Genomic DNA, 26,936 nt, shown 5'->3' with positions numbered 1-26,936 from the left:
GTGGTTAGTTTCAAAAAGGAACACATTTTTTTAGCAAAAAATAGGCTTTTTAGTTGCCGGAGACATAATTTTTCTTCTAAGGATTAAAGCCATCCAGGAAAATTTCTAGATGGTGTCCGCTTTTCTGCATCAGTGGTTAAAAGTAGCATTTGCATAGTACATTCAGAACTGAAGCTACGAGGTGGACCAGAAGCGGATTATTTTAAAGAAAATATAAAAAGTGTAAAGATGTGTGTAAAAAGTCTTATTTCCAAGATATTCTCTTCAACATTTTAATATACTTGCTTGAGGTACAAAAGTTCCTTTTCGAATAAGCACTACGTTTTTTTTTCAGTTGAATAAAAACCTTTTTTTTTACGTTAAGAAGAAGGTAAAAAATAATAGCATTTATCTTCTTAGAAAATTACATATAACGTAAAAGGATATTCAACATAAAAATTTCTTTTTCTGCAAACAGTACTTCATTCCTTCTTACCATATTGCATCACAGATAACGCTCCTTTAAGGAGTTCATTTACAAAGTTAGCTAAATTCTGCAATATTAGAGAAATGATTTTTATATGTAAATTAAAAGTTATTATTACATTCTGATTTTACGCTACCATGAATTTTACCAAGACATTCATTGAATGAAACTTTTGATGGTGATTTATTGAGATAGCTTGAAGCTCAAGTTTATGCGTGCTTTTAATGTGGTTCTTAATATTTTAAAAATAATCAAGTGCATTTCACTTGAAAACCATCTTTTTGCGTGGGTAAAATGATCATTTCTTTGTAATTGGTTAATTTGAAAATCTGGTTTATAAAAATTTAAATGTTGCTTCGAGTTCAAAAATAATTAAGCATGCCTTATAACCACTGATCGCATGTAAATTGAGTGAACAATTTGCATTTACATAATTTGAAGTGCTAAGTCAATACATTTTAGTTCATTATAAGTTTTAGTAAATACGAAATCCACTCAATGATAAGGATGTCGTGGTTGTTTGTAAAGCCAGTAAGCTAAATTTAAAAATAAAGCGAGAATAAAAGAAAATTTTCATTTTGGAGAAACGAATAAAAATATGAAATTCAATCTTATTAACTTTCCTGAAAATAAGCGGTCCTTTAAGCTATCTTCGGTGATGAGAGTTCATAGCATTACCATCTAACTCGTGTTAAGAAAATAGAAATGAAAAATGCTCATGCATATCATTACGAATGAATAAACGGAAAATATTTTGAACCAAAAGTATTTTAAAGGAGAAAAAATTCCTTTTTGAATACAGGGCGATCTAATTTTTTTCTTTTATTCGCTTTCTTTCCGCTGAAATATTTCGCACAGCTTCGTTTACCTGAGTTTTCAACATTTAGTCTTTAGATTTTTTATTACTTTCACATCTCCAATTTTGCACAATTTCTCTCTCTCTATCTCCCCCCCCCCACTTTTTGTTTCTCGGAAATTCACACTCCTTTATACATCTTGGCACGCTTTGATTATTTAACTTGCAGTTCCGTTAATGCGGAGAAAAAGAGAAATCATCAAATCTTCATGTTTTTATTGAGCACAGAAAATATTTCAGAATTAATAACAGAAAAGTAATACCGGAAAATTAATTAATCAACTTGGATTAAAAATTATGATATTAATTAGATTGAAAATGGGAGACTAAATAAAAGTAGTTTTTTCTAAAAATTTGAAACACTAAGCAATATTTACCCATTTTTACTACTAGCTTTGTTTTATTTCCAACAAAAACAAATAAATTTAATTCACTTAGGAATACAATTTTCTACTTAAATTGTTTATTTGCCACACGAATAAATAACTTTAACTGAATGCGACATAAATATTTTACTCAAAATAAGTATAATTGGGTAGTAAAAGTAAGCATAATAACCTTTTGGCAGTAACAATGATGTTTAAATTAACCGCAAATTTCTTGTAAGCTGGTATATCAGCTTTTCATAAATGTAAATTAAAAATAACTTGTGTCAGAGTCAATCTTTGGCTTAAGAAATGAAATAATTATTTAATTTTTTAAATAGTTTCGGTGAATTTTTATTCTTTTATTTAATTATATTTTTATTTATTTTTTATGAAACTTGGTGTTATTTTACTGCATTAAATTTATCGAAGTAAACTAATCTGCTAAGATTCCATCCAAAGGTATTTTAGGGTCATTTTGGGTAAAAGTAAGCAAGGGAAAAAAGGAAACAAACTCTATTACCACACTTGTGGTAATTTGTGAGTGACTGTTATAGTGTGAGGACTAGGTAACATACAGAAGATAATCTGAAATTTTAGCGGTTTTTTAAACTGTGCGGGCGTCATTATTGTTTGAAGATGACACTGAAAAAAGCTGGTTTTTTGAAGCTTAGTGATTTCACACTGTAATTTCCTCTCCAGCAGGTCTGCAAATGCGAATTAACTTGTTTCAACAGTTTTACTTGTCATCTGAAAGGTTACTGAAACATTCATTTATGATTTTGAACTTCCCAGTTGTTTTTGACGTGCAGTTTAGGTATCTCCATTTATCACATAAATGTTGTACTCTGTGATAAAGGAAAAGTTTATCATCCTTATTTTTTGGAAGTTTAAGTTTTGATATAAATTACACTTTTCTGTGTATTTTGCATAAATTCAGCGCATAATTAAAATTTTAAAATGATTTTCCATTTAAAGGATTGCAGATTGCACTTAGCGAGTGATCCCATACAATTAGATCCCATGCGACCTTCGAGCCACAGATTTAGCATTCTTGGTGCAGAGCTTTTTAAGCTTCTAAATTGATTGTGTATAGTGTGATTATCTACCGACATTAACCTCATGGGGAAATAAATGGGATGTTTCCATTTATCCCCTAGTATCTGGGGGTAAAAGGAAACACGTTGAGGTAAAATAAAATATGTTTTCTTTCACTATCAATTTTACCACCTTTCTATAAATGTGATTTTCTTCTTGTGTTTTGTTCTAAGAATGTACAAAAAATTTTTTAAAGTTTGAAAATTGTTGTGACGTTGTACATCCCGAAGTCCTCGGATGGACTTTATTTGTAAAGTAGTACCGATTCAGTAGTTTGGGGATCGATTCATCCTTAACTGGTGAATTTTTTTTAAAAATATGAGTGATTAGGTGGGGGTGTAAGTAACCCCAACATTATATTTTCGGTGCACTCCACAGAGTTTACCAAATTAAATTTCTAATGATTTTTGCCTCATTTACAAATGCGCAAAATTTCATGTCTTTGTTCAACAATTCGCGAGAAAATGAAGAATCTAATATTAACACGTTGAAATTCTGTCCCCAAACAACCCTAATCTACATTTCTAACCAGCTGCATTTGCATGCATGACGCGCGAGTGCTTATTTTTTTTTTAACCCCAAATCGGCTGCATAGCACTGTAATTCATGTCTCTACAGAGCACGTTGTGAAGTTTCAAGAGATCACCTCAACATTAAACTTTCTGAAAAATTGCACAGAACTTGCATTGAATGCCGGCGTGGCCCTTAATGTCGAGGTTCGTAGCAAGTGCCGTGGTAGAGAAGAACCTACATGTGTGATCGCACATCAAACCAGTTGAATCAATCGTTAGCCCCAACGGTGTTCATTACCTCCTGCTTACATCAACTGAAGTATAAACAGAGGGTAACATGAGAAGACAGCCTATAACTTACGTGTCTGCTATTTATTTTTTCTTCGTCAAGTGAAGTCTAACAGAAATAAGCTGAATCGTGTGACAGTTCAAATGAGCCTAAAATTTTCTGTCCGATTAATCAGAATAGAAAAGTGAAGCTATACACTTCAACTAAAAGATGCATATATTTATTTATTTATTTATTTATTTATTTATATTCATATATGGTGCTATAGTTAGAAGTTGGAAGAACGTTTTAAAGGGTAGGTGTTATGGTTAACGAAATTTTGTTTGGACAAAGAAAGATCAGTTTAGATATCCCAATACTTGTGCCATCTCCCATTCAAAAATCAGACTTTTCTTTCAAATAGGTGGTTTGAAACCAATTTAAATTAAATTCGCAGTATTCTTACAATAATAAGCACATATTCTGGGATACGGCGTTACCTTCGACTACAGCACTGTGTATATATATATTTTTTTTTCTGTGGAAAAGATGGGCACATGTGAACATGTTATGTTTTACTAAGGTAACTTCAAGCAAAATATATTGAAAAATTCTCAAATATGGTTGTACGAGTCCTACCTTTTGGCCAAACTTTCAGAGCAATGAGCCGTTTTAAGTATGTTTCTGTGGTGAAAACTACTTTGTTTTTGGAGGTGTTGGTGTGTATAATTTTATCATTGTCTCCTTCACGTGAAATCATATTTTAAACTATCGAATAAGTGAAACTTCATTATTGCAAACCATTATATAAACATTCAAGTAAATTTATCACATTGTTTAAATTTTGTTTTTAAATGAAGAATTCATCATTTTTGAAAATTAGTCCCAAGATATATAGTGGGGCACTTGTGAATACAACATCTAGAAACACATGTGAACTGCTCCTATATCGTCTCCGTAAATATATTAGTGTAGGATAGTATAAGTGTTAAAATTGTGTAACTATTTGTAATTATTTTTTTTCTGTAATCAGTGTTAAAATTTATAGTTAATTGTTATAATTATTGAATATTAATTTATTTAAAATTTATTAAGAGACTCTGTTTAAAGTTTTAAAGCAACATATAATGAGAATAATCTTTACATTATAAAATATTCATTGTACTATGTGAGGCAGTGAGAAACAAAGGGATGCAAGTGGACATTTTGAAGTTTTGAGTAAAACGCGTTTAAAGATCAGATCCTAAGTAGGCTTTCATTGAAATTTTTTTCTAAATCAAGCTGTATACCGGAACCTACCAGAGCTACTAGTACTATATCTTGCCCCAAGATAGAGGAGGGATTCATCTACCATTTGTACTGGTTATCTCCAAATTTTTAAGTTTGCCACTTGCATCCCTTTGCTTCTCACTGCCTCATATGTAGTCTTATAAGTTTTTACCCTGCGCGTTAGGTGATCAGAATAGGCGTTGAGACTCCAGAATTTGACAGTGTGCAGATTTTTATATTTATGACAAAAGGTTTTCTTAATACGCAATTATTGTACAGTTTAAACTGACACCATATATGTTAAATTCTTAAATGTAATTGTTTTATACGTATATGTTTCGTATTAAAGAGTTTTACGTTGAAATATGATGCTTGGCCTGCATTTTAAATTATGTTCCTATGTACCCCAAGCTTGATCACAAGTATACCCTGGGAGAAATGTAAACAATTGAAGACACTTTTTAAAAAAATACATTTTCTATAAAAACTATCAACAAAACGAAAACCAGATTTCAAATTTCACTTGAAAGATAAAAAAAATGTATATATGTTTCTAAAATACTATAGTAGAAGACATAGGTTGATTAACGTTACTACCGAGCACTAATTTTACTCCAATTCAGGTAAAAGTATTTAAAAACGCCCCGTTTTCTTGTGATATAGATTTTTCCCTAAATTGTCACCATTATTAAAAAAAAAAATAAAAAAAAAAAAACTTTCAACATTCTGTGTCTCAATGCTACTGTTTCAATTTTTTATTTACAACATATATGACACAAAACTGACTAAAATAGACTGATTATCAAAAAATTACCTACATTTATTGATATCAACATCAGGATTAGTACTTTCATGGGATTAAAATTCATTTACAGATTTAAAAAGGGGACAGTTAACCACACATAAGTAGTTGTTTTGTAATTTTTATTCTTCATTTATTATGACCAACACAAATACACTCTAACACTTTTAGAGATCAATATTTCATGATTTAGAGCATTATTGATCTATTTTTTCATAACTAATTGATTGATTGTGACCAAAACTGGAATATGTTATAAATTTGTTAGTGTTAAGTTATATGTTCGAAAATATGTTAGTGGAACATTTTTTTCGTTTAAGCGAATAGTCTGAAAAATATAATTATTTGCACAATACTTTCAATGCCTAAAGTTCGATAAAGGTTTATTTTATTATGTTTATTTTAATTTCATTAATTCGTTTATTTTAGAACTTTGAGGACTTGTTTAACCCTTTATTCAGAGACATAAAATGTAGCTGCGAAAAATATTACAGTGAGTAGTAAAGCAGGTTGTAATATGCTGTCAAATGATAAGACATTTCTAATTGCGCCATAATCGGAATATTTTTTGTAAATAATACATTTGTTTTACTTAAGCTTTTTTTTGGAACTTTTTCGTCTGCCAAAATATTTCTTTTCCAAAGTGTTTATGCGAAAAATTGATACTTTTGCAGAAAAAGCTCTTAAATTAATTAAGTATTAAAAAAAACAAAAAAACAAAATATTCTTTTTCAAGGATTAAATTCTGGTAAAAATAGATGGCCGTTTCATCTGCCATAAATTGTGTGCATTTGGTTTAACTCCGACGACTATCCTTTTTGACTCATTAAAGAGTCCGGAATTGCTTTTAAAGTATCCGATAAATATTCATTTAAATGTTTCTCCATTTTGAAAATAAAACATTTATGGAAATATTTCTTTCAAGATAAGTTTATGTTTGTTTAATTATTATTTTTTTAATATTTAGCATTCGACGACGTTTTAGTCAATTGTACCTAAGGAAACCAAGCGTAAAAACTGCTAATGATTTTCATAATGCATAAATACGTGTAAAACCCTCAGCCTTTTTTTTTCTTCTACGGAAGTATTTAACTGCCTTTTGAACGAAAATTTTCGTTGAAAACGGAAGTTCTGCTAAAAATTTAAAATAGTTTTTATCTTCTGTGAAGTTTTCGTTTCGAGTTTGGAATTTTATCTTAATTTCTTCGTTAAAATGAAAGGATAAAAATATTTAACGCTTTTTTTTTTAAACGAATACTTGTTAGGAGTGAAACATTTTTACGAATATTTTTTCTTTTGCTTTAACTTTTCTTTAAGCTCTGAATAAATTTTGCTCAACTGAATTCTATTTAAGAGGTTCAAGCTTAGAATAAAAATGTTTATGATTTTCATTGCGGAAGTAAAAAGTTCGATAGAAGATTTAAAAAGAAAATTCGAGCTACCCACTCCCCCTTCGAGTAGTTTTATAATACCAGCCATTCATTCACCATGCATTTTTCTCTCTTAACGTTCCTCGCTTTTTACTTTCGCATTCCTTTTCTTCGAATATTTAATTTTCTCCGTTTGTCAGTTTTCGTATTTTATCAGAGTTATTTCTCCTTTTCCCATTCAAGCCTCATTATATCTTTCGATGCGTTTTTCTTTGCAGTTGTGCAGATGAAAAAGGTGAATCCTGAAATATTTCTGCTTTGAACCCCTCCCTCTCTCTGCTCCTAAAGAAAAAGCACAGCTCAGATTTAATTACAGAAAGAAGAATTTCAAAAAGCTCAATTATTTTATTTCTTGTGCACAAATAAAAAAACCATTTTTTATATAAAGCTAACTGTAGGTGAAAATGTAATTTTTTAAAATTCAAATCACGCAAATTTAATTGGTATTTCTTTTCATTTTTGTGCGAATATGAATGAAGTTTTAACTATGAAAAAAAAGAAGAAAAAAAAAAAAACCACTCGAAAGTTTTATCTGAATTTAAGTGGTGCTTAATGAATATTTTTACCTTTTCATAAGCTTATTTTCTTATGCCGATAAAAAGGATTCAAATGCAATTTTAAAGTTTTTAAAAAATAAACTCAACTATAAATTACTGTTATTCTTTCACATTTAAAATTTGTTGGTGAAACAGCTTTTCATGAAATTATTATTAAATGCTATTTTCACTCTCTGTCTAGTAATGAATCTTAATTTGGCAATTTTGTATCGTTGCTACATTCAGTAAGTCTATTTTATACAATTCAGGGTTTCATACACAATTACAAAATTAAAAATGTCTATCATATGTTCTAAATTTACAGAAAATCATAGCTGCAATATAATTCCAACTAATACTTAAGTTTTTGCAACTATACTGCTTTGATGTTAAAAATGTCTGTCATACGTTTTAAATTCACAGAAAATCATAGCTGCAATATAATTCCAACTAATACTTAAGTTTTTGCAACTATACTGCTTTGATGTTAATAAATTCATTGTTTAAAATATGGTTAGATATGAATTAAACACTGTAGGTCACGTTATTTATAATGAATTTAAATAAGTTTCTAAAAGTGAATAAATAAAATACAGTTATGTAAATGTTTCAACATAATCATATTTTAATATTTAGTGCTTGAAGAGTTGGTAGTCTTTGCTTTATGCTTTCGTTTTCAAAATGTATAACAAAGACAAGATGAGATAACAAAAACAGGGATTTTTTTTCGTGCTACAATGTGCAAGGCATTCATCTGTTCTTGGAGGGCTTTGGGAAGCCTATTATTGACCTTTTTTTCGTAACCCCCCTCCACTACCAAAAGTGTTAGAAGAACTCAAGGCAGTGATGACCGTTACGTAGAGTAACTCGCCCCACACATTTTTTAGTGTCTTTCTGGTGATGGTACTGCTGCATGGAAGCTATCATTGAGTTCCTCTAATGCGTTTGGCAGTGGCGTACATAAAAAATGTAATTAATGTGCCCATAAAGTACTGCAAGACGAGATAAACATCACGTCTATTGTAACATGCCAAAAAAAAAAAAAAAAACTATTTTGTTACTTTGTAACCATTTAAAAAATACTGCACTCGCATTACAAAGTGGTTAACACACTTCCAGATATTGATGAGTTTGTGGTTATGTTCCGATATTCCTCATTTTGTAAGTACTTTTGGATGTATTAAGTTTTGAAATAGAATGAATCATCTTTAGTACACCTACATTGTATTTGATAACTTTTTAACCGACTTCAAAAAAGGAGGTTATGATTTCGTATTGCGGTTTCTTATGTATGTTTTCGTATTATTCAACGACTACTGGACCGATTTGAAAATTCTTTTTTTGTTTGAAAGGGTATACTTCCCAGATAGTCCCATGGTAATTTGGTCTGGATCTGATAAGGGGTCCCGGAGAAATCCAAGAAACTTTGAATTTTACACTATGTGGATATGTAATCTAGCTTACGTCACAGTTCACGTGGTGTTTCCTTGACCGGTGTATTTTCACAGCAAAGGTTTTACCTTCGTCTTGAAAAAGAATTCTCGCGGCATATGGATGATTAATTTTCGCCGCCTGTTAAGTTTTACTTATAGTTGTTACTAATGTTTTACTATCTAGCAGAACAGTAAATTAAATATATTTTGCTACTTTAATAGCTGAATCAATTACCTTAATATTATTTTAAACTAAAATGTTTTTTTTTTTTTTTTTTACATTTCAGTTTTTAAACATATTTAGTGTTCAATCCAAGGAAAATTTAATACGGAACACCCCTCGCTCGATGATTTTATTTATATTCTTTAGTAATATGTTGTAACTGGTGTCTGATTTCTCAAGTTTGAAAAGTATTTACTATTTCACAATGCCACCAGTTTAATTTGAAATTAGGGTTATACTAATTAGCAGGTTTTAAAAAAGGAGGAGGTTTTGAACACGTCGGATTTGTTTTTCTTTGTAAAATGTAACATAAATACTGGAGACACCTGTACCCAGGGGCGGGCACATAGGGGGGGGGGGGAGAAAGAACATCTGTTGACCCGGGCCTGAGAATAAAGGGGCCAAATATTTTTAAAACTAGGGGTGAACTATAAGGGTAAACAATATGGAGAGAGGCCCGGGAAAGTGATTTGTGACGGGGCCTAAAAATTTCTCTGCACGCCCCAGCCTGTACCGGAAAGATTTTTTTTGTTGTTGTTGTTTGAAACGGTATACTTCCCAGGCGGTCTAATAGTAATCAAGTTCCGGTTTGATGAAATTGAAGGAACTCTTCAAATATCATACTCAAATTTAAAGCGATTTGTACTTAATTTTGTATATCGTCTCAATTAGTGAATCGGTTTTTATGATTTGTTTTGTTTAGTGGATAGGAGGTGGTCTAATTTTACTCTAAGGTTCCAAATCTTTGATTTACCCTATTTGTTCTTTAAAGAAAAGTTATGGGTAAAAAACAATAAATTTCATGTAATTTCCCTCACAAACGATTAAATATAAAACCCATTGTTAAAAGAAAATGCCATAAAACAAAGGTGTGTTTTCTTTACCCATAGTGAAAGAAAGTACTAAAAAACATTATTATTAAGAGTAATCATAATGAAAATTTTGAATCAAGCATTCTCTGAACCAAATATAAAATTCATTCTAGTGGAATTTTTTACCTTCATCTATAATGGGGGCATTTTAAGAACCATGCGACTTTTATCACGAGTTACATGACACGTATTGATGTGAAACCTAAATTATAATTTTACAATTAACAATGTTACAATTTATAATTTACAATTTTACGACATGCTATTTGCAGTTTATTTGTAGTTTGGGAAACCGTAAACATTTAAATGCTTCTAACTAAATACCAAATCCAGTCTACTTTTCATCAGAAATGAGATGTAGCAATTGTTGCATTTCTGCTAATGCTTGTTCATCGTGAGGTTCAGTTAAAAGTTTAAATGGTTTTAAATCAGATCGAGCTATTACTTCAAGCCTTGACTCTGCTGAGAGCTACGTATACTCGTCCTTTCTCAAAAATCACTTTTCCTAAATCTATGACAGCTTTATAGAGGGTTGTGTGATACGTATTGTTGTGAAATATAATTTACAATTTACAATGTTACAATTTTAAAACTTACATTTTACAATTTTAAACTTAAAGTGATTTCTGTTGTTTTTTTAGTGACTCGTTCATTTGCTTTCGGAAAGCAAACTTTGATTAAGTCCAACTAATGAAGAAGATAAAACATTTTTGTACATAGTTGCGTATTTGAAAAAGCCTTTCTTCACAGTCGTCGGAAGTCTCACAGTAAATGGGTCTATTTCTTTCTCTATCGTGCTCATCTTAGTTGTTTTCAGACTCGTGTGCTTGACGCTTGCTTACTCGAGATGCACATAAGAAAGGCCTCGACGTCATGTAGCACAAACTCTATCCTACGAACTTATTTTATATTTACACCACTAAAAAGCAAAAAAAAAAATTACTTTTAAATAAAAAAAACCGCCTACAAAAAACACATAGGAACTAAAAAGCAAAAAATAACCGATTTCACTTACATACTATTTCCTACCCAAACCCAGAAATGAAATTTATTTTACAATTCCAGCACAAAAATCAACTAAACTACTTAAAGACCCAATTAAAAAATAAACGCTTATTTTAATAATTATAAGATGAATTATTTTAAATATCTAACAAATTATATACGATCGCTTAGTTTTTAATAATCTTTTGAAGTCTGGGCCTCTTATAATTACTTCTTAACGTAACTGACAACCCACTGAATCCTGAATTAAACACTAATTTATCTAAACACGAAATTAGTCTTTAAAAATAAATCTACTCAGTTACGTTAGGTAGAAGTTTATAGGAGGCCCCGACTTCAAAAGGTTTTTAAAAATTAAGAGATCGTATATAATTAGTTAGGTATTTAAAATAATTCTTCGTATAATAATTAAAATAAGTGTTTATTTTATAATTGGATGTTTAAGTAGTTTAGTTGATTTTTGTACTAGAATTGTAAAATAAATTTCATTTCTAGGTTTAGGTAGGAAATAGTATGTAAGTGTAATCGGTTATTTTTTGCTTTTTAGTTCCTAGGTGTTTTTTGAAGGCGTTTTTTTTTTAATTTAAAAGTAATTTATTAATAGCATTAGAACGGCCGAATCAATAAATGTTTTCGAATCGACTTAGAGACATTACTTCAGACAAACTATGCTTGTGTGTTGGCTGATGGAACATTTAATTAAAAGCCAAAAGCTTTTTTTAGATTATGATTAGGTTCAGGAGTTTTTTCAGTCTTCTCTAATTAAATCATTTGTGGTATGTAACTGCAAAGCAATATTTTTATTTCAGCATTTATACTTTGCACAGCCTTTGTCAGCAATGAAAAGAGTTCTTATTTTTCTTGAAAAGCTTAAATTTCAACTGAAAGATTTCTGCGGACACAATATCAGACAAATAAAAGAAACATACAATATTTAGTTTACATAAGATTTAAAGACATATTTTAATTAAATACAAACGTTTTTCATTATTGTAAAAATCTAATAAAATGAATATCTATACATAGTTATGCTAAAATGTTCAGCTATAGTTTCTAACTTCGTGAGTGAAAAATTGATTTTTCTCCATCAATGTGTATGAATATAATATCATTGGATTCATATCGAGTTGGTATTTTGCCCCTGAAGTTACTATTATCTACAACACTCATCAGAGTATCGAGAAAATATTTCTTAATTTTGATGCCTGTTTTGTGTCTGAGATGATAGAACGTTCATGATGGAGAACACTGCTAAACTTCAATTATGAATGTTTTTTTAACCCAATGAAACTTTCTCATAGTTTATGAGCTCTTGTTGATGATGAAACATCATATTCATTATGCATGCTCATTCATGTTGATCTTCGTTTTCATTGCTTTCTGGACGGTGAATTTCACCATCAGATGACATGTGCTTGCTATTTACTTGTATCTCCAAACGGCTTTGGTCTTGGTTGGAAGTAGCGCCATTGGTGTAGGTTATGACTAAAATAAACAAAAATGAAAATAATTAGAAAAAATAACTGAAATAAATTTACATTCGAAACTGCAACTACTCAAGGATTAATTTTTATACAAGCGATAATCATACTAAAACCTGAAAACAAGAACTCATTATAGCTTGTTGTCTGAAAATTATCAAAAGTGTTTCATCCGAAAAATGAATAAAATGAAAAATTAAAGTAAGTATTAAGTGTTACAAAACTACAGAAAACATATTACAGCAATTTTAAGGCTACAGTAGACACCATTGTATTCTTAAAACAGTTTCGCTGCAGTATATTTACTCTTGTTTTTTGACGTTTTGAGCTTTGCTTACTTAAATTGATTACTTATGCACAGTAATAGTTCGAGTTTGAAATTTCCAACTTGAAGGTTTGTTAGTTTTCATAATCTCAGCTGAATGTTTTCTAGCAAAATACAAAACAATCGGAAGAAAGAGTTTTTGGCGCGTCACCACGGAGCAAAATCATTTTTCGTCAGCAGCCCTGATCTTTTGTCCTTGATGAACCTGCGTAGGATTCATAGTGTCTCACAGCGGAATTAATGATTTTTCTGTGTTCAAGGAATTCAACAAGTAGCTGACCTCGTGCGTCGAAAAAGACGGTCAATCGGACGGCGCGGCGCTCTTTCTAAAAACTTCTGATCTCTCCTGCGCATGCGAGCGTTCGCGCATGCTCCAATCCACGATGGGTACTCCAATCACATCCCTGTCTCGCTACGTTCTCTCATAGTGACATTCACAAATATGTTAACGGTTATGTTGTTGTGAAGTTTGGTACCTTTTCGTTTGAACACCCCTAATAGTAACTGAACTTGAACTTTTTAATTTTGAGCTTCATATAAAAGAGTTTAACAATTAATGTTGCAACACAAAAATTATGCATTTCATTAAAACTTATTTAGAGCAAGAACTTCAAAATTTTCTTCTTTCATTTCACTACATAATTCAGTTTGTACAGATGTTTTCATGCTTGGAATTGGCATTCGTATTTGGTAGTTATCGGGGTCTCCTTGGCTCTGTGGTAGAAGCTTCGTTTCGTATGGCGAAGGTCGTGAGTTCGTTTTTCACTGGTAACCAGGACATTACTTTCTTCTCTTTGGGATGTAAATCTTTTCTGTGTTTGCCATGAGGCAAAAGTGCTTTGTTTGCGGTCTTCTGTGCATGTAAAGCTAGTTAGTTTCTGGTACAAATATTTTTTTTTGTTTTATTTTATCAGTTGAGTTTTAGTGCGAAGTTACTTTATCTCCTTATTTTTTTATAGAGCAAGTATTTTTTATAGAGCTAGCTTCTTTAATCCCTCTAAGTATAAAATTTCAATAAGTATAAAATTTAAAATAAGTTTTTAATCAAAATATTAGATTTTTCAGTATTAGTTATGTGAAGAGTGTTAATTTGTTCTAATGCAGATTTTTCGGGGAAAATTTTCTGCAAACAACATATTTCTTATGTTTTAGTTCAGGTTTTAGTTTATATGGTGTAAGTCGAACTTTTTAAGTATCATAAAAGCTAAAGTAATCAATCTGTGTGTTTGTAGTTTTGGAAAATGAGACAGAAATGATGAAGAAATCATGGTAATTTAGGAGTTAAACTTTCTCCGAAAGAAATCATAAGCACAGATAAAGTGAAAATTACTCGCGAATTAGTTCACGTTCAATTGAAGTAAATCATAGAAAACTTGTTATTACCTGTATAACCATTATTAACATAACAAAATAAAGCTCAAGACTATTTGAAATATGCTGCACCAAAAAACTGGAAACATGCCCATCGCATGGCTTCAATATGCTTTGGAATAAAATTAGTCATTTTCGCAAATGCTAGTTCTGTCTTAAAAACAAATACTTTGGTACGAAATAAATGTTTTTGTCCGTTTTCAGTTGATACTTTGCAGAGCTATCATTCGTATGTATTCGTTTATGTTATAGCTTAATGAGAAACTTAATTGAAGTACAAGAAATTATTTTGTGATAAATTAAAAATACTACATCATGTATTTTTTTATCATTTATGATTCCCATTTTGATTGAAACTCTGAGAGCTATAATGTTTAAATAGGAATATATTGATAAAAATAACATTGAATTCATAACTAAATCCATTCAATGTGCATGGAGAAATTTAAGGAATTACCTTCTGCAGCGTTGTTAGAGACGATGTTTCCACTGCTTAGTTCTACTTCGTGCGAGACGGGTTTTCTCTTGTCTCTGTCTCCTCTTTTTCTTAACCATCCATAGTAGACTAAACCATAAACGAAGAGCATGACGCCAGCAGCAATCCCCATGACTCTGAATGCTAACCTGGCACCAAAATGGCTCATAAGAGTGCCACCAGCAAAACTTCCAGAGCCACGACCTATTAAGAAAAAATAAAAAAAAATTTAAATTTTAAAGAATTAAGGTATTCAAAACGAACATAGTTAAAATAAAAACTTCAATATATGATGTTACATTACACTCAGATACGCCTCAGTTTATTTCTCAGGATATTTCAGATTTCCGCCGCTTTTTTTGTTGCGAAAAATAAGTGCGGCATATCAACCTTCTGAGCGGTCGCCATGGAGGAGTATACTCACAGTGGTGATTTTTTTGATTAATACTCAGCAAGAATTTCGTATTTGGTTCTAACTTGGCCGAGGTGATCCAACTCGACTAGAAAAACTATTCACGTTGGAGAGATCACTGTATATTTTCTTACATTCATATTAGGAAAGCGCTGGACTGCTGCATGTTTATGAGCTTAGAACTTTGGAGACTCCTGGATGAACGCTTTCACACGTGCCACATTTTTTCAGCGTTGTAAAGGTCTGAGATAAGTCCGGCGTTTTTGTTTTTATTGCAGTACTGCAATACCTGTGTTTCAAAGTTTGATACCCAAACATGACTTTTTTCCATATGGAACATGATCATGTCGGTCAAATTGGAACCGTAAGTGAATTTCTTGCTGAGTAGTAATCAAATAATCGCCATTGTGGATATACTGTATCACAACACATGATGATATTCACCGCACCATCCATTGATACCACTAAATGACACGAATACCACTACCCATCGATACCCCTTCCAACGCCGTATCCCTCCACAACTCACACAGGGCTTTCTTTAAATGCGGAAGGTTGATATGCCGCACCCTGCTTACATGCGAAAAGTTTCTTGAATTGCCGTTCGTTTCTTCAATGCAGATTTCTCATTGTTGTTGAAAGTTTCTTTATCTACTAGTGTAGAGGTGTGCTCTACTTTTCTTTAGGTGTTTCGCCTTCAGCTCAGTTACTGCCTTTCCAGCCACGAAGGCAATCTATGGATATTGTAGTTTTGCAAGACTTGGTGTATTTTGGAAAAAATAGCCATGTTTATATGACAGTTTTAACTGCAAATCAGATTTACGTTTATCAACTAACTCGGATTAAAATTTTAAGTCTTTTGTAAGTTTTCTATAAAACTCTTAACCTCTCATTTCGTTGTTTATTACTTCAGTATAAAACTTTATTCTTTTGTGTATCAACTTTATCCACATTGCGTATAGCTATAATTGATGCATTTCGAAAATGTTTTGTAAGGTTTCTTCAATGTGAAAGAATTACGTCACTCAAGGTGTTGAATGATAATTTGGTAGGAAAATAGTTATAGTACTTCATGAAATTTTACTTACGAAGCACTAGTAAAAAAGATCAAAATACAAAATTTGTACAAGCTATATTCTGTGTCCCTTGATATCATTTTTTCCATCTACTCTTACTATCATTTTTATCAATGCAAACAGTTTGTAAAGTTTCATATGTGAATGCGAAAATTAGATTTTCGCGAAAAAGTTGAAAAGTAGAATTAGCATGTACTAAGTTCCAAAAAAAAATTAGATTGTTTTTGAGAGCTGGAAGCGTATCTGGTGAGATATGAATATGTAACCACATAAATGATCAGTGGTAAATTTGTTCAGTACAGTAATCATACGGAAAAAAATAGCAAATAGTAAAAAATAACAGCCAGCTAATACAAGGGAAAATTCTCCTTGCTGGTACAAATACACAAAAAGTTGATATCAATCTATCTATCTATGTATCTCTGTATCTATGTATCTATCTATGTATCTATCTATGTAGCTATCTATCTATCTATCTATCTTTGCATCTATCTATTTATCCATCCATCCATATCTATCTATCTATCTATCCCTCTCTCTCTCTATGTGTAAGCTAAACAAAGAGAAACGATGTTTCGCAAGCCTCTTGGTGATATAATATTAAAAGCAAAATACAAAACATGTGTGCATTGCAGTTTCATTTTACCGAATTTTTAATTTACAAACCAAGTAATGAAGAATCCTTAAGTCAATGCATAATAATTTTATTGAAACATTTTCTGTTCAAATTCGCTACTGTTATTCCGCAGGAATTAAGTACGGCATCATATACGTTGTGCATATGATTTATTCAAACTCACTTTACCGTAATATTTTAATGACCAAATTAACAAAACTTTGCTCGTGTGTTATTCGAATTCCAGTGATCCTAAGTCAAGTATGGTGTTGATAGCGTAATTACAATGTTTTGAAAATGACAAAGATTGTTTATCTAATCAGCCTTGACGCTTTGTTTGAAACTGCTGTAAAAAAAAGATGCTAGCATTAATATCATTAAGAACAATGCACTAGAATTTTCATTAAGTCTAAAACTAGAAAAAAAAAAACTTTTTGTGCATAAAAAATTCAATTCAATGTTATGCACTTGTGACTGCTATTTTGGAATAGTCTTATCTATTAGTACATTATCAATTATTTTTCTGCAGCTTAGTAAAACTAATGTATCGATAACAATTTAACTTAGGACTTGCAAACAATGGTAGGTTCAGTTCAATTTGGGTAGTTTTAATTATTATTTAACTGTTGAGGATATTTACCGAATCCTTAACATATTAGAGAATTCCTTAATCACTGTCATATATTCCTTAGCAACAGAGTTTCCCGAAATGTTTGAGTTAAAATGAATTAAATGGATGAAAAGTTAGACATAATAAACAGCGTAATTCCAAGATAGTATTTAAATACTTACCAACACCATAATGTAAGCCTCCGACACAGCCTTGGATAGTCGCCAGGAGTCCTTGTGGTGCAAGTTCGGCTCCATATGTTGCAGCAGCTACCCACATGAGGTGGTAAGTAAAGGCTTCCATCGCTTCAAAAGGAATACACCACCAAGGATTGTGTATGTAGGAGTAGCCAAAGAATCTGATGAAATAAAACAACAAAGCAAGCAATAGGAGGTTAACTTGTCCTGCTTTTCTGACGAACCAATCAGACTCATACAAAAATGGTAGGCCAACAACAGCACCCGTCGTTAGAGTAAGTCCTAGAAGAAAGTTCGGGCTTCCCAGGTCTAGAAGGTACCAAAAGAGAAAAGATTCTACAAAACCCCACATTGCGCCTAGCCAAAACACCACTACCATCAGCGCAATTACAGGTGGAACCTTCAGCAGCTTTCGAAAATTTTTAATTACATTCTCTGCTGGAGGCGGCACATCAACACTCATACACCACACCGCAATGGCAGTACAAACAGCCAGTACATTATAAAAATGAAATGCAGGAGAATAATCCATATATCCTTTATGTTCACTGAGCAAATCGACTAAAAATCCTGTCACTGGAGAAAAAATAGCTTGTGCAAGAATAGCCCAGAATCTTTGTCTACCGTATTGCCCTCCATGTGCTTCAACCATTGCTAAAGCAGTAGCATCCAATAGAGTAAGACAAATCGATGCAAAAATATTGAATAAAATTCTGAGGATAAAATATAGCCAGAATGTTAGCACACGATTTCCTGTTGTGCGGACGCATCTGTTGATGTGAGGGAAGGTCCCGTTTTCATCATCAGGTAGTTGAAGAAAGGAGCATTTGATTGTACAGTTGCTTCCAGCTTTATTGACAACAACCGGACAGATGCTCTGAAGTATATTTTCTTCTGAGTATGTATAGTCAGGAAGAACTGGAGTTACTCCGTCCACAGGATACAGGCAGGTATTTCTTTCTGGGTAAGGGTTGCGCAAATTCAATCGTAAAGTAAAATTGCTTTCGATTAATGGATACCTGAGATCATTACCTATGAAACAATGGCTGTCATTTTTGTTACATAGCTCATCTGCTGCTGAAAATTCTTTATTGATTAGTCCTGGACAATAAACACTACATCCTTCTAACCTCATAGGATTACTTTGATTTGTATAAAACACATTGCACGGTCCTCCCCAGCATTTTTCTACCACTACATGTGGTAAAACTACAGGTGAACAATGTAGATCTATATCTGGATGCTCTACTCTTGGATCCGGAGCCGGCGGGACAAATAAAATTGCTGTAGCAAATGCCACTGACGATAGAACAGATAACATCAAAACGTCTTTATAGCGTCCCAGCTTATCAGCTATCATTCCAGCTAGTGGCGTGCAGAATAACTGTGTGACAGGGAGGAACGTGTAGATAATAGCAGTTTCTTCCACTGTTATTCCGAGTTCCTTCATGTGTATTGTCATGTAGGGTATAAGTGAAGAAGAAGCTGTAAAAAAGCAAGCATATAATTTTGATTGACCCCAATACAATATAAAAATTGCAAATAAAATCGAAAGAAAAAATAATTTTTAGAAAGCGGAAATTTAATTTTTATTTTTTAAATTAAAGTTTTCGCTAACAAGGATTGTAGCCCGATTTAAAAACTGCTTTCTAAAAAAATTTTTAAACAGTTATTTTTCTCTTCTCAAATTTCTATGTTTTGTAGAGAATAACTCTCATGTTTTCAAATGTTACAGTTCGAGATTTTTTATTCTCTATGAATATGAGGAGAAAAGAATAAAAACACTAAATTAGAACACTTCTAAAATTATACCATAATACATGAAGCAAGCATCAAAAAATAAATTTTTTTATGCCGTAAGAAGGGTATTGTAATATTAAACAAAATGTACACTTTAAAAATTGTAATGTTATAGAAACGTTCATTTTTAAGCAGACAAAATGAAAATGAAAAAACATATTTTTTATGAATTCAATTAAATATCTTTGGTATAAATAAATTACTGAGTTAAATATGATTTAAAGAGCAATCACAGTCATAATTACAGTATTTTAGGGTTTAAAGGTAAACAGTATCTATAAACGAATGCCAGAAATCATAAAAGTTACAAAGAACATCTAATCTAAAAGAAATGGTTAGGAACAAATAGTTTTTTAAACATTAATTAGAAGTTTATTAGGCATCAACACGCGGGCAAAAAAGTAGGGGAGGGTGGCTCAAAGCGAGTAGGCCTTCGTATGTCCTCCCCCCATGGTGTGTTAGCGGCGATGAATACGTATGTCGTGTTTACCCGAACACCCCCGAGTTATTATCAGTCCCAGTGAAGCAGCAGTGAAGCGGCATGACGCAACCAGGCTTAAAAAAAAAAAAAAAAAAAAAAAAAAAAAACTTGTGATTAGTCGAAGGCCAGCTTTTTTTTTTTATTGTCAGTAATATTAACTTATTCTGACACTATCCACCTATAAACTACGATGGTCGTTCCGTTTTTTAAAATTATTAATTTAAGGTTATAATTATTGAAAAAAAAAGTGCCTTTGGGCAAAGCGGGTCGAGCAAAGCTGGTATAGGATTTAATCATATATTTATTTAAAATTTCTTGACTCGTGTGCTGACTTAGACTTTCTCTTTCAATAGGAAAAGTATAATTTTAAAAAGTTATTTTTTAGGATGGCAATTAATTAGTCTATTCATTAACTCAGTTATTTCTTTATGTTTTATGAACAAATGTACTGACTTTAAATTGGATAAGTAGGGGAATATGGGGCAAAGTGAAATAGCGGGGAAAAATGAAATGGTAAAATATTTACTTTGCTTTTAATGCCACCTATCTGGTGATATTTTAAATGTGTAGTAGCACATGTAGTCTATTCCAGTCAAGAAAAAATTACCTCTGAAAATTATAGAATATGATAATACAAGCAATTTTCAAAACTTAGACTCATATTGTAATATTTGTTGTAGGTAGAAAATTATTTTTGCTATTATTAAATGATGTTCTTGTAATTGACAGTTGAAATATTAATTTAGATCTTCTAATATTCGGTGCAGTATTTATTTAGTTAATATTAAGCTTATTTGTATTTTAAATATTTTGTACAATTAGACAAGTACATGCGGGGCAAAGTGGATGGAGCAAAGTGTAATAGTTAATTTCGTTTTATTGTTACATCATTTACTAAATCTTTTACGTATTTTTTTTTATTAATTACAATATTTAAGAAATCTAATTTAGCAATTCATTTATATATTTATTCACTCATTCACATATTTTCTTGTGCATTCACTCTTCTACTCACTCATTTATTCGTCCTCATGTATTAATCAGTTAATTTACTTAATAATTCGTTAATTGTTTTACAGTATAATTTCATTTATTCATTTAACCTTTTATTTACTGATTCATTTGATCAAAAATAGTTTTTATAATTGAATACATAATATTTCACTACAAAAATATTTCATTTTTCATTTTGCCTCATGAGAAAAAAAAGTGAGAATTTTCCACTTTTTTTAAAGCAAAAATTTACTGCGCAAAACAAAAAATACTATTTCAATGAAAGTTTTATGATAAAGTACAATGTTCTTTCTTTATGTACTGTAATTTTCAAAACAAATTTTCTAGTTTGTTCATTTTGAAAAAGCTCCGTCATCTTAACCATTCCACTTTGCCCCACATTCCCCTACAACTGTTTTATATTTTGTTACAATAATGGCAGGTAGCTAATCAACTATTTTAATCATTTATAACTTTATATTTAATTGGCAAAGTACCAAATCACTATTAGTAAACCTAACCTGCTTTTGGCTGAATGGTAGGGCAAACGGGGTTTTCACATGTTTGTTAAGTTTCATAATAAATAAATATTGGGTTTAAAATATTACAAAAATCACATTTTATTTTGAAGTTCAAGAACCCTGCTAAGAAATAAAACCAAAATTGTTGCGATTAAAATCTAAAAACTACATTTTTCTAGCGTTCTTCGCAAACCTACCCGCTTTGAGCCACCCTCCTCTATCAGTTAAAATAGTAGTATTAATTGTTAGAGGAAAAAAAACGGTGACAGCTAATGAGATTAAAAATCAGAATTTATGCTTGAGACAACACTTCAGATTGTGTGCTAAAAAGCGTTATGACTCCAGTTTCATTAATCTAGAAGCTAATTCTATTTTGCACAGAAAAATCCGCTCTTTTGACAGGTATCAGAATTTAAAGTGTGTTAGTGTTTTAACATCAAATTCTCTAAAGAATGTTAATTACTTTTTTTTTATAAACATCTTCGAAAATTATAATCATACAAGGATGAGATCGGATTGATGGGTTCTTTGGAAATTTGATTTTTCGATACCTGGCTTGAGCCTTAGTTCCCAGATGTTCTCGAGCAGTTTAGCATTTAAAAATGCATACGTTTGCTGTTTTAAAGAATGATTTTGAAGAAGGAGCTCAAATCCACTGACGAAGAAAACAATAAGCAATCCTTAATTGTTGAAAAAAACACTGTTGAAACTTAACTTTTGTATCACGATGCTCTTTTGAGCACAATAAAGGCAAATGAAGGGGCAGAGAAAAGTCACTTTAGTCTGAACTGTCACTTGTTGCTTCAGCTACAATGTTGTTGTACAACTATAAGAACTGCATTGTATTTTCAGTAACAAATCTCAGATCGCGTCACGTAATTTTACATTTGTAAAACATTTATTATTGCTTTATAATAATAACTATTTTTTGTCAAAAGTGGAAAAAAAAAACATTATCACTTCCATTAATAATTTTCTTGACATTTATTCAATGAATACATAAAAAAGACATGTTTTCTTCTTACCTCCATACCAGCAAAACAATACAATTTTCAGAGGAAAAAGCGCTCGATTTATTGTTGGGGCCTTCATTTTGCAGCTTATGGACCTAAAATTAGAAAAAAAAGAGAATCAAATTTAATGTCTTTAAACACACTGTCATGTTAGCGGGTGATTATTTTAAAAAGCATATATTGGCATGCTATTGACCAAGTTTGCTTTGGGTCAGAGTAATAGCGATGTTTCCAGAGAGAAAAATGCATGATGTTCGAGACGTTCATGTTGCAGTTTATCAATTTAAAACGATAAATGATTTTATCAAACAACGTTTAGAGTGGAACCATTTAAATATTTTAATGTATTTTAATTTACTTTCATTTCACTTATGACACATATTTAAGCACGTGTTGAAGAATTTGCTTTATGTTGTGGATTATGAATAATCTTTTGATTCTTAGAATAAAATGATGGTACGAAAAACTGTGACTGACCTCACTCAACCCCTAAGATTTTTTTCCCATTTGAGGCAGTGAAAAGCAATGGGATGTAAGTGGCAAAATTAAAAATTTGCAGAAAACCAGTACACATGGTAGGTGATACTCTCCTCTGTCTTGGGGCAAGAGATGATACTAGTAGCCCTTGTAGTTGCTGCTATATAGCATGATTTAGAAAAATATTTCAATGAAAGCCTTACCTAGGATGTAATCTTTAAACACGTTTTACTCTAAATTTGAAAATGTCCACTTACATCTCTTTGCTTCTCACTGCCTCATTTAATCACTTACTCAGCCGTCTTCATATTATGGCCCTTAACTCGAATTAATGTCCCAATTCGTAGTCTTCTTCTTTTTCTGAATTAACAGATGATCTTTTTTTGAGGGATCTTTCCTTTATTTTCAGGAAGAACTTGAGGTCATTCTTCGAGCATAAAATGTACATATACATGCTTCGAACATAAAATATCCTCCATTTAGCACCTGAAAGTACTTTGTACAAACATTTTTTCACTGGATACTTTTTTTCGCAGTCCAAAGATTTACTTCATAATCTAATAGTCTACGTACCTAATTTTGCTTTCTGGATGTAAAACCATTGAAGTAGCTCTCTTTTGAAACCAAAAGCTGTTGGGGCTGTTTGCGTAATGTGAGTCTGTAAATACGAGACGCGGCCTTTCCTTGGTGGTGGGGTTTGAGCAATGTTAGCCAACAGATGTTCAGTCAGTAGGAATATCTTTGAGCAAGTCTGGATAACTTTGAGTCGTCTTATATTTAAAAATTTATTTGACTTAGAAAAGGAAGCATTCTTGTGGGCGAGGTCCTAAAATAAGATTTCTCCCCGTTAGTATTTTAAAATATGATATATCTTAAAAAATATAAAGTGTCGCAAAGTTATTCGAACCGGCTCAAAGATACCCTGAATGGCTGTATTTGGAATTATATGTATGGATAATAATCATACATAATATTATTTATAATCATTTCAGAAGGTTGAGCCTTTTTACAGTCAGAGAAAGAAGAAAGTTTTAGAAAGCTAAATTAAAAACAATGTATTAGACAAAGACCATCTTTTAAAGTATCTTTTGTGTAAACCTTTGTCACGTTAGAAAATAAAATATTTGTTTTTGCTATTTTAGATTAGAAAAGTGAAAATTAAACCTTTTTTTATAACGATGTCGTCAGATATCGTATGCAGGTCAACTAGAAATCGTTATTGCAAGGACCTAATGGTCATTGCTGTAGTAAATCTTAGTGTGCTAGTGTCTCCTCAACTCGCTGAAATTCTTAAATGTTGCCAGTCTATGTGCATACTTAGAAAACACTGTTACCATTTTCTGTTTCTGCAAGGTTGGTTACCCTGATTTTTCATTATTCTGTCATACCAAATGGCATCCAAATCTCTTTGGAGTCAAATGTTTAGCTCTTTCTTCCCAAAAAAGTCAATTTACCCATTTTGTCATTGATACAACAGTTATCTTAAGTTCTCTTGAAGGACTTTATTTTATATGTTTCCTTGGCTTAGAACATAAAATTTGAAATCTCTACTGAATGAGATAACGTTTTCTGAAACATAAAGCGAAAAATCCATTATTTTGAAACATTTCAACAATCCCTAGAGCTTTTTGTTAAAAACAACCTCTTCTCCTCAAAGATTTTTCTAAAATATGAGTAAAGTCTGATCTCGTAAAAAAACCTAGTAAAAAGTTGAATTTTAATTTAATGCATATTTGTACTAAGGTATCACAGGCTGTAATTTGGGATTTTGGTGAGGAAGTTAATAAACAATCACATTTTTTGATAAAATCAAAACTTATTAAGAATGTTTTATAAGACTTTTTCAGATTTCATTTTTCGAATTCTGAGAACGTTTTGTTTCTCGTGTGAGAAGAAATATTCGGAAACGATTTTGTTTCTAACGCTATTAGTTACTAGGATCTACATCTTTTATTGTTGCGCCTGCGACATTTGTACGCATATATTTGCATTTTAATCTAGGAATTTTAGAGTTTGACTTTTCATTTTTATATATTTAAGAATAAGTAATTATTATGTATATCTTAGTATAAAGTATAAATTTTATTATTATTTTTTTTTGTTTTTTAAAAATAATAACTTGTATATGTTACGGGGTGTGACGTAAAAAGCCACAACCGCAACATACACTTTAAAAATAAAGAAAAAAAGCTAATTTTTTCATTTAAAATAAATGCCATTTACCTCAATATAGTAATATAATCTTTACGAATTGGAGAAATTTTTCTATCATAAAGTTAGTGGATGTCGAAAAGTTAATTTCATAGTTTCATAGCTCAAACGTAAAAACAAATTTTGTCTCTTTATACTAAAACAAACTTCAAATTAAAAAAAAAAAATGAGTTAACAATATTGCTTATGATATAAACAACCTTATAAGCAATGCATCAATAAATAAAAAATTAGTAAAAATATTTTATAACAAAAAAAAAAAAAAAAAACTCAGCATGGCAATAAATGAGTAGGTTTGACAGTTACTACCCACGTTTCGCATTTTAAGTACTTGGCCGTTATTATTGATCACAAAATGCAATGAAAAGAATGATGTATCACACAAAAAAAAAAAAAAAAAAAAAAAATCAGAGAACTTTTATGGTAAATATTACTGTAAAATGGAGTGCTAACAGTACAGAAAAAATGTACAGTAAATTGTACCGATATAAATAAACGATTGCAGCGCCAATTGATACACTACGTGACTTACAAAGCAAAGCATACAACACCGCATATCCCCTCACTGGATGTCTTCCAACTGGTATGGTGGACAGCAAAGCCGCTTGCCAGTACGAAATTCCCAAGATTGAACCTGTTTAACTCTCGTTTACTCTACCGTTGAATTTTACAGTAAAATAGGATTTTACGGTAAAAGTTACTGGCAACATGGATGCAAGTAACTTTTACTGTAAAATTTTAGGATTTTTTTAAACAGTGTACTTATACAAACAGGGAAAGTGAAAAAAAAAAAAAAAAAAAAAAGCAGATTGATAAATGTTTGGAACAATACCTAAGGTGAAAAACAAATGTGCTTCAATTGATTTATAAACAAACTTATATCTTATACATCCGGAGCTTGGGGAGTTACTCTAAAATAAGATTAATAGCAAATTTCTTAGAAGAACTCAGCTGAGGTTTCTTATTCGAGTCGGAAAACAGAATAAGATTATTATCTAGGAGGTGATTTTTGTTGTCTCTGGTTTACCTTCCATTGATATGATTACTTTGTATAATCTTGAAGTCAAGGAGAGTTCTTTAGTATCAGTTTTGGCACCATGGTCGGGAAAATTCTTGTTTCTTTTTTGCCTTACCCAATTTTCAGGAAACCAATGGAGCTAATGAGGTATTCAAATGATGTTTTTCAGCAATACAGAACTATTTGCTTCACTGATGGGAGTAAGCTAGAGGGAGGAGTGGGATTGTCTTGTGTGGCACGTGAGGATAGAGTTGAGAGGGCTGTATTTCAACGTCGACTGAGAGATGAATGTTCAGTTTTTCAAGCTAAACATGTCATTAATCTTGTCGTTAATTCCATTCAGAACTCTTTTTGAAAGAATAGAACTCAGAAGTTTCTTATTTGCTCTGATTCCCAGTCTTCACTTCACATCTTTCGGAACACCACCTGCTCGAAAAAAACTGGTCGAAAAGAATAAGTCGGCTTAGTACGCCATTCAAGAAAATTTTGAAATTCACTTTCCCTATGTTTAAAGGCAAAGTGGAAATCTAGGCAATGACAGAGCTGACTTTATGACCAAAGATGCGACTAGCCAGAAGATTGATGAATCAATGTCAGTTCCGCTGTCTCACTGCAAGCATGAAGTCTAGATTAGAACTGTTCGAAACTGGAATACTTAGTAATTGGCTGCACAAAAAGTTTTGTGGGCCATAAGATTCTTCCCAACAATTTTTCAGCTATTAAA

At 31.5% G+C, this 26,936-nt stretch overlaps 1 protein-coding gene across 1 annotated transcript in view; it reads right to left on the bottom strand.

The window, feature by feature from the left end:
• Positions 1-12,068: 12,068 nt before the first annotated feature.
• LOC129218089 (major facilitator superfamily domain-containing protein 6-like) overlaps positions 12,069-26,936 on the bottom strand; it is a 31,355-nt gene continuing 16,487 nt past the window's right edge. Inside the window, exons 2-5 of the mRNA XM_054852283.1 lie at positions 22,519-22,601; positions 17,684-19,183; positions 14,770-14,991; positions 12,069-12,620 (exon numbers count right to left, since the gene is read on the bottom strand). Coding sequence (XP_054708258.1) covers positions 12,484-12,620; positions 14,770-14,991; positions 17,684-19,183; positions 22,519-22,585 — 1,926 coding nt within the window. The 5' untranslated portion in view covers positions 22,586-22,601 and the 3' untranslated portion in view covers positions 12,069-12,483. The remainder of the gene's footprint in view (positions 12,621-14,769; positions 14,992-17,683; positions 19,184-22,518; positions 22,602-26,936) is intronic.

The sequence above is a fragment of the Uloborus diversus genome, chromosome 3, assembly GCF_026930045.1.
Source record: "Uloborus diversus isolate 005 chromosome 3, Udiv.v.3.1, whole genome shotgun sequence".
NCBI classification, from domain to species: Eukaryota; Metazoa; Arthropoda; class Arachnida; order Araneae; family Uloboridae; genus Uloborus; species Uloborus diversus.
The sequence above is the reverse complement of the archived record's forward strand: the minus strand, read 5'-3'. Positions and strand labels throughout refer to the sequence as shown.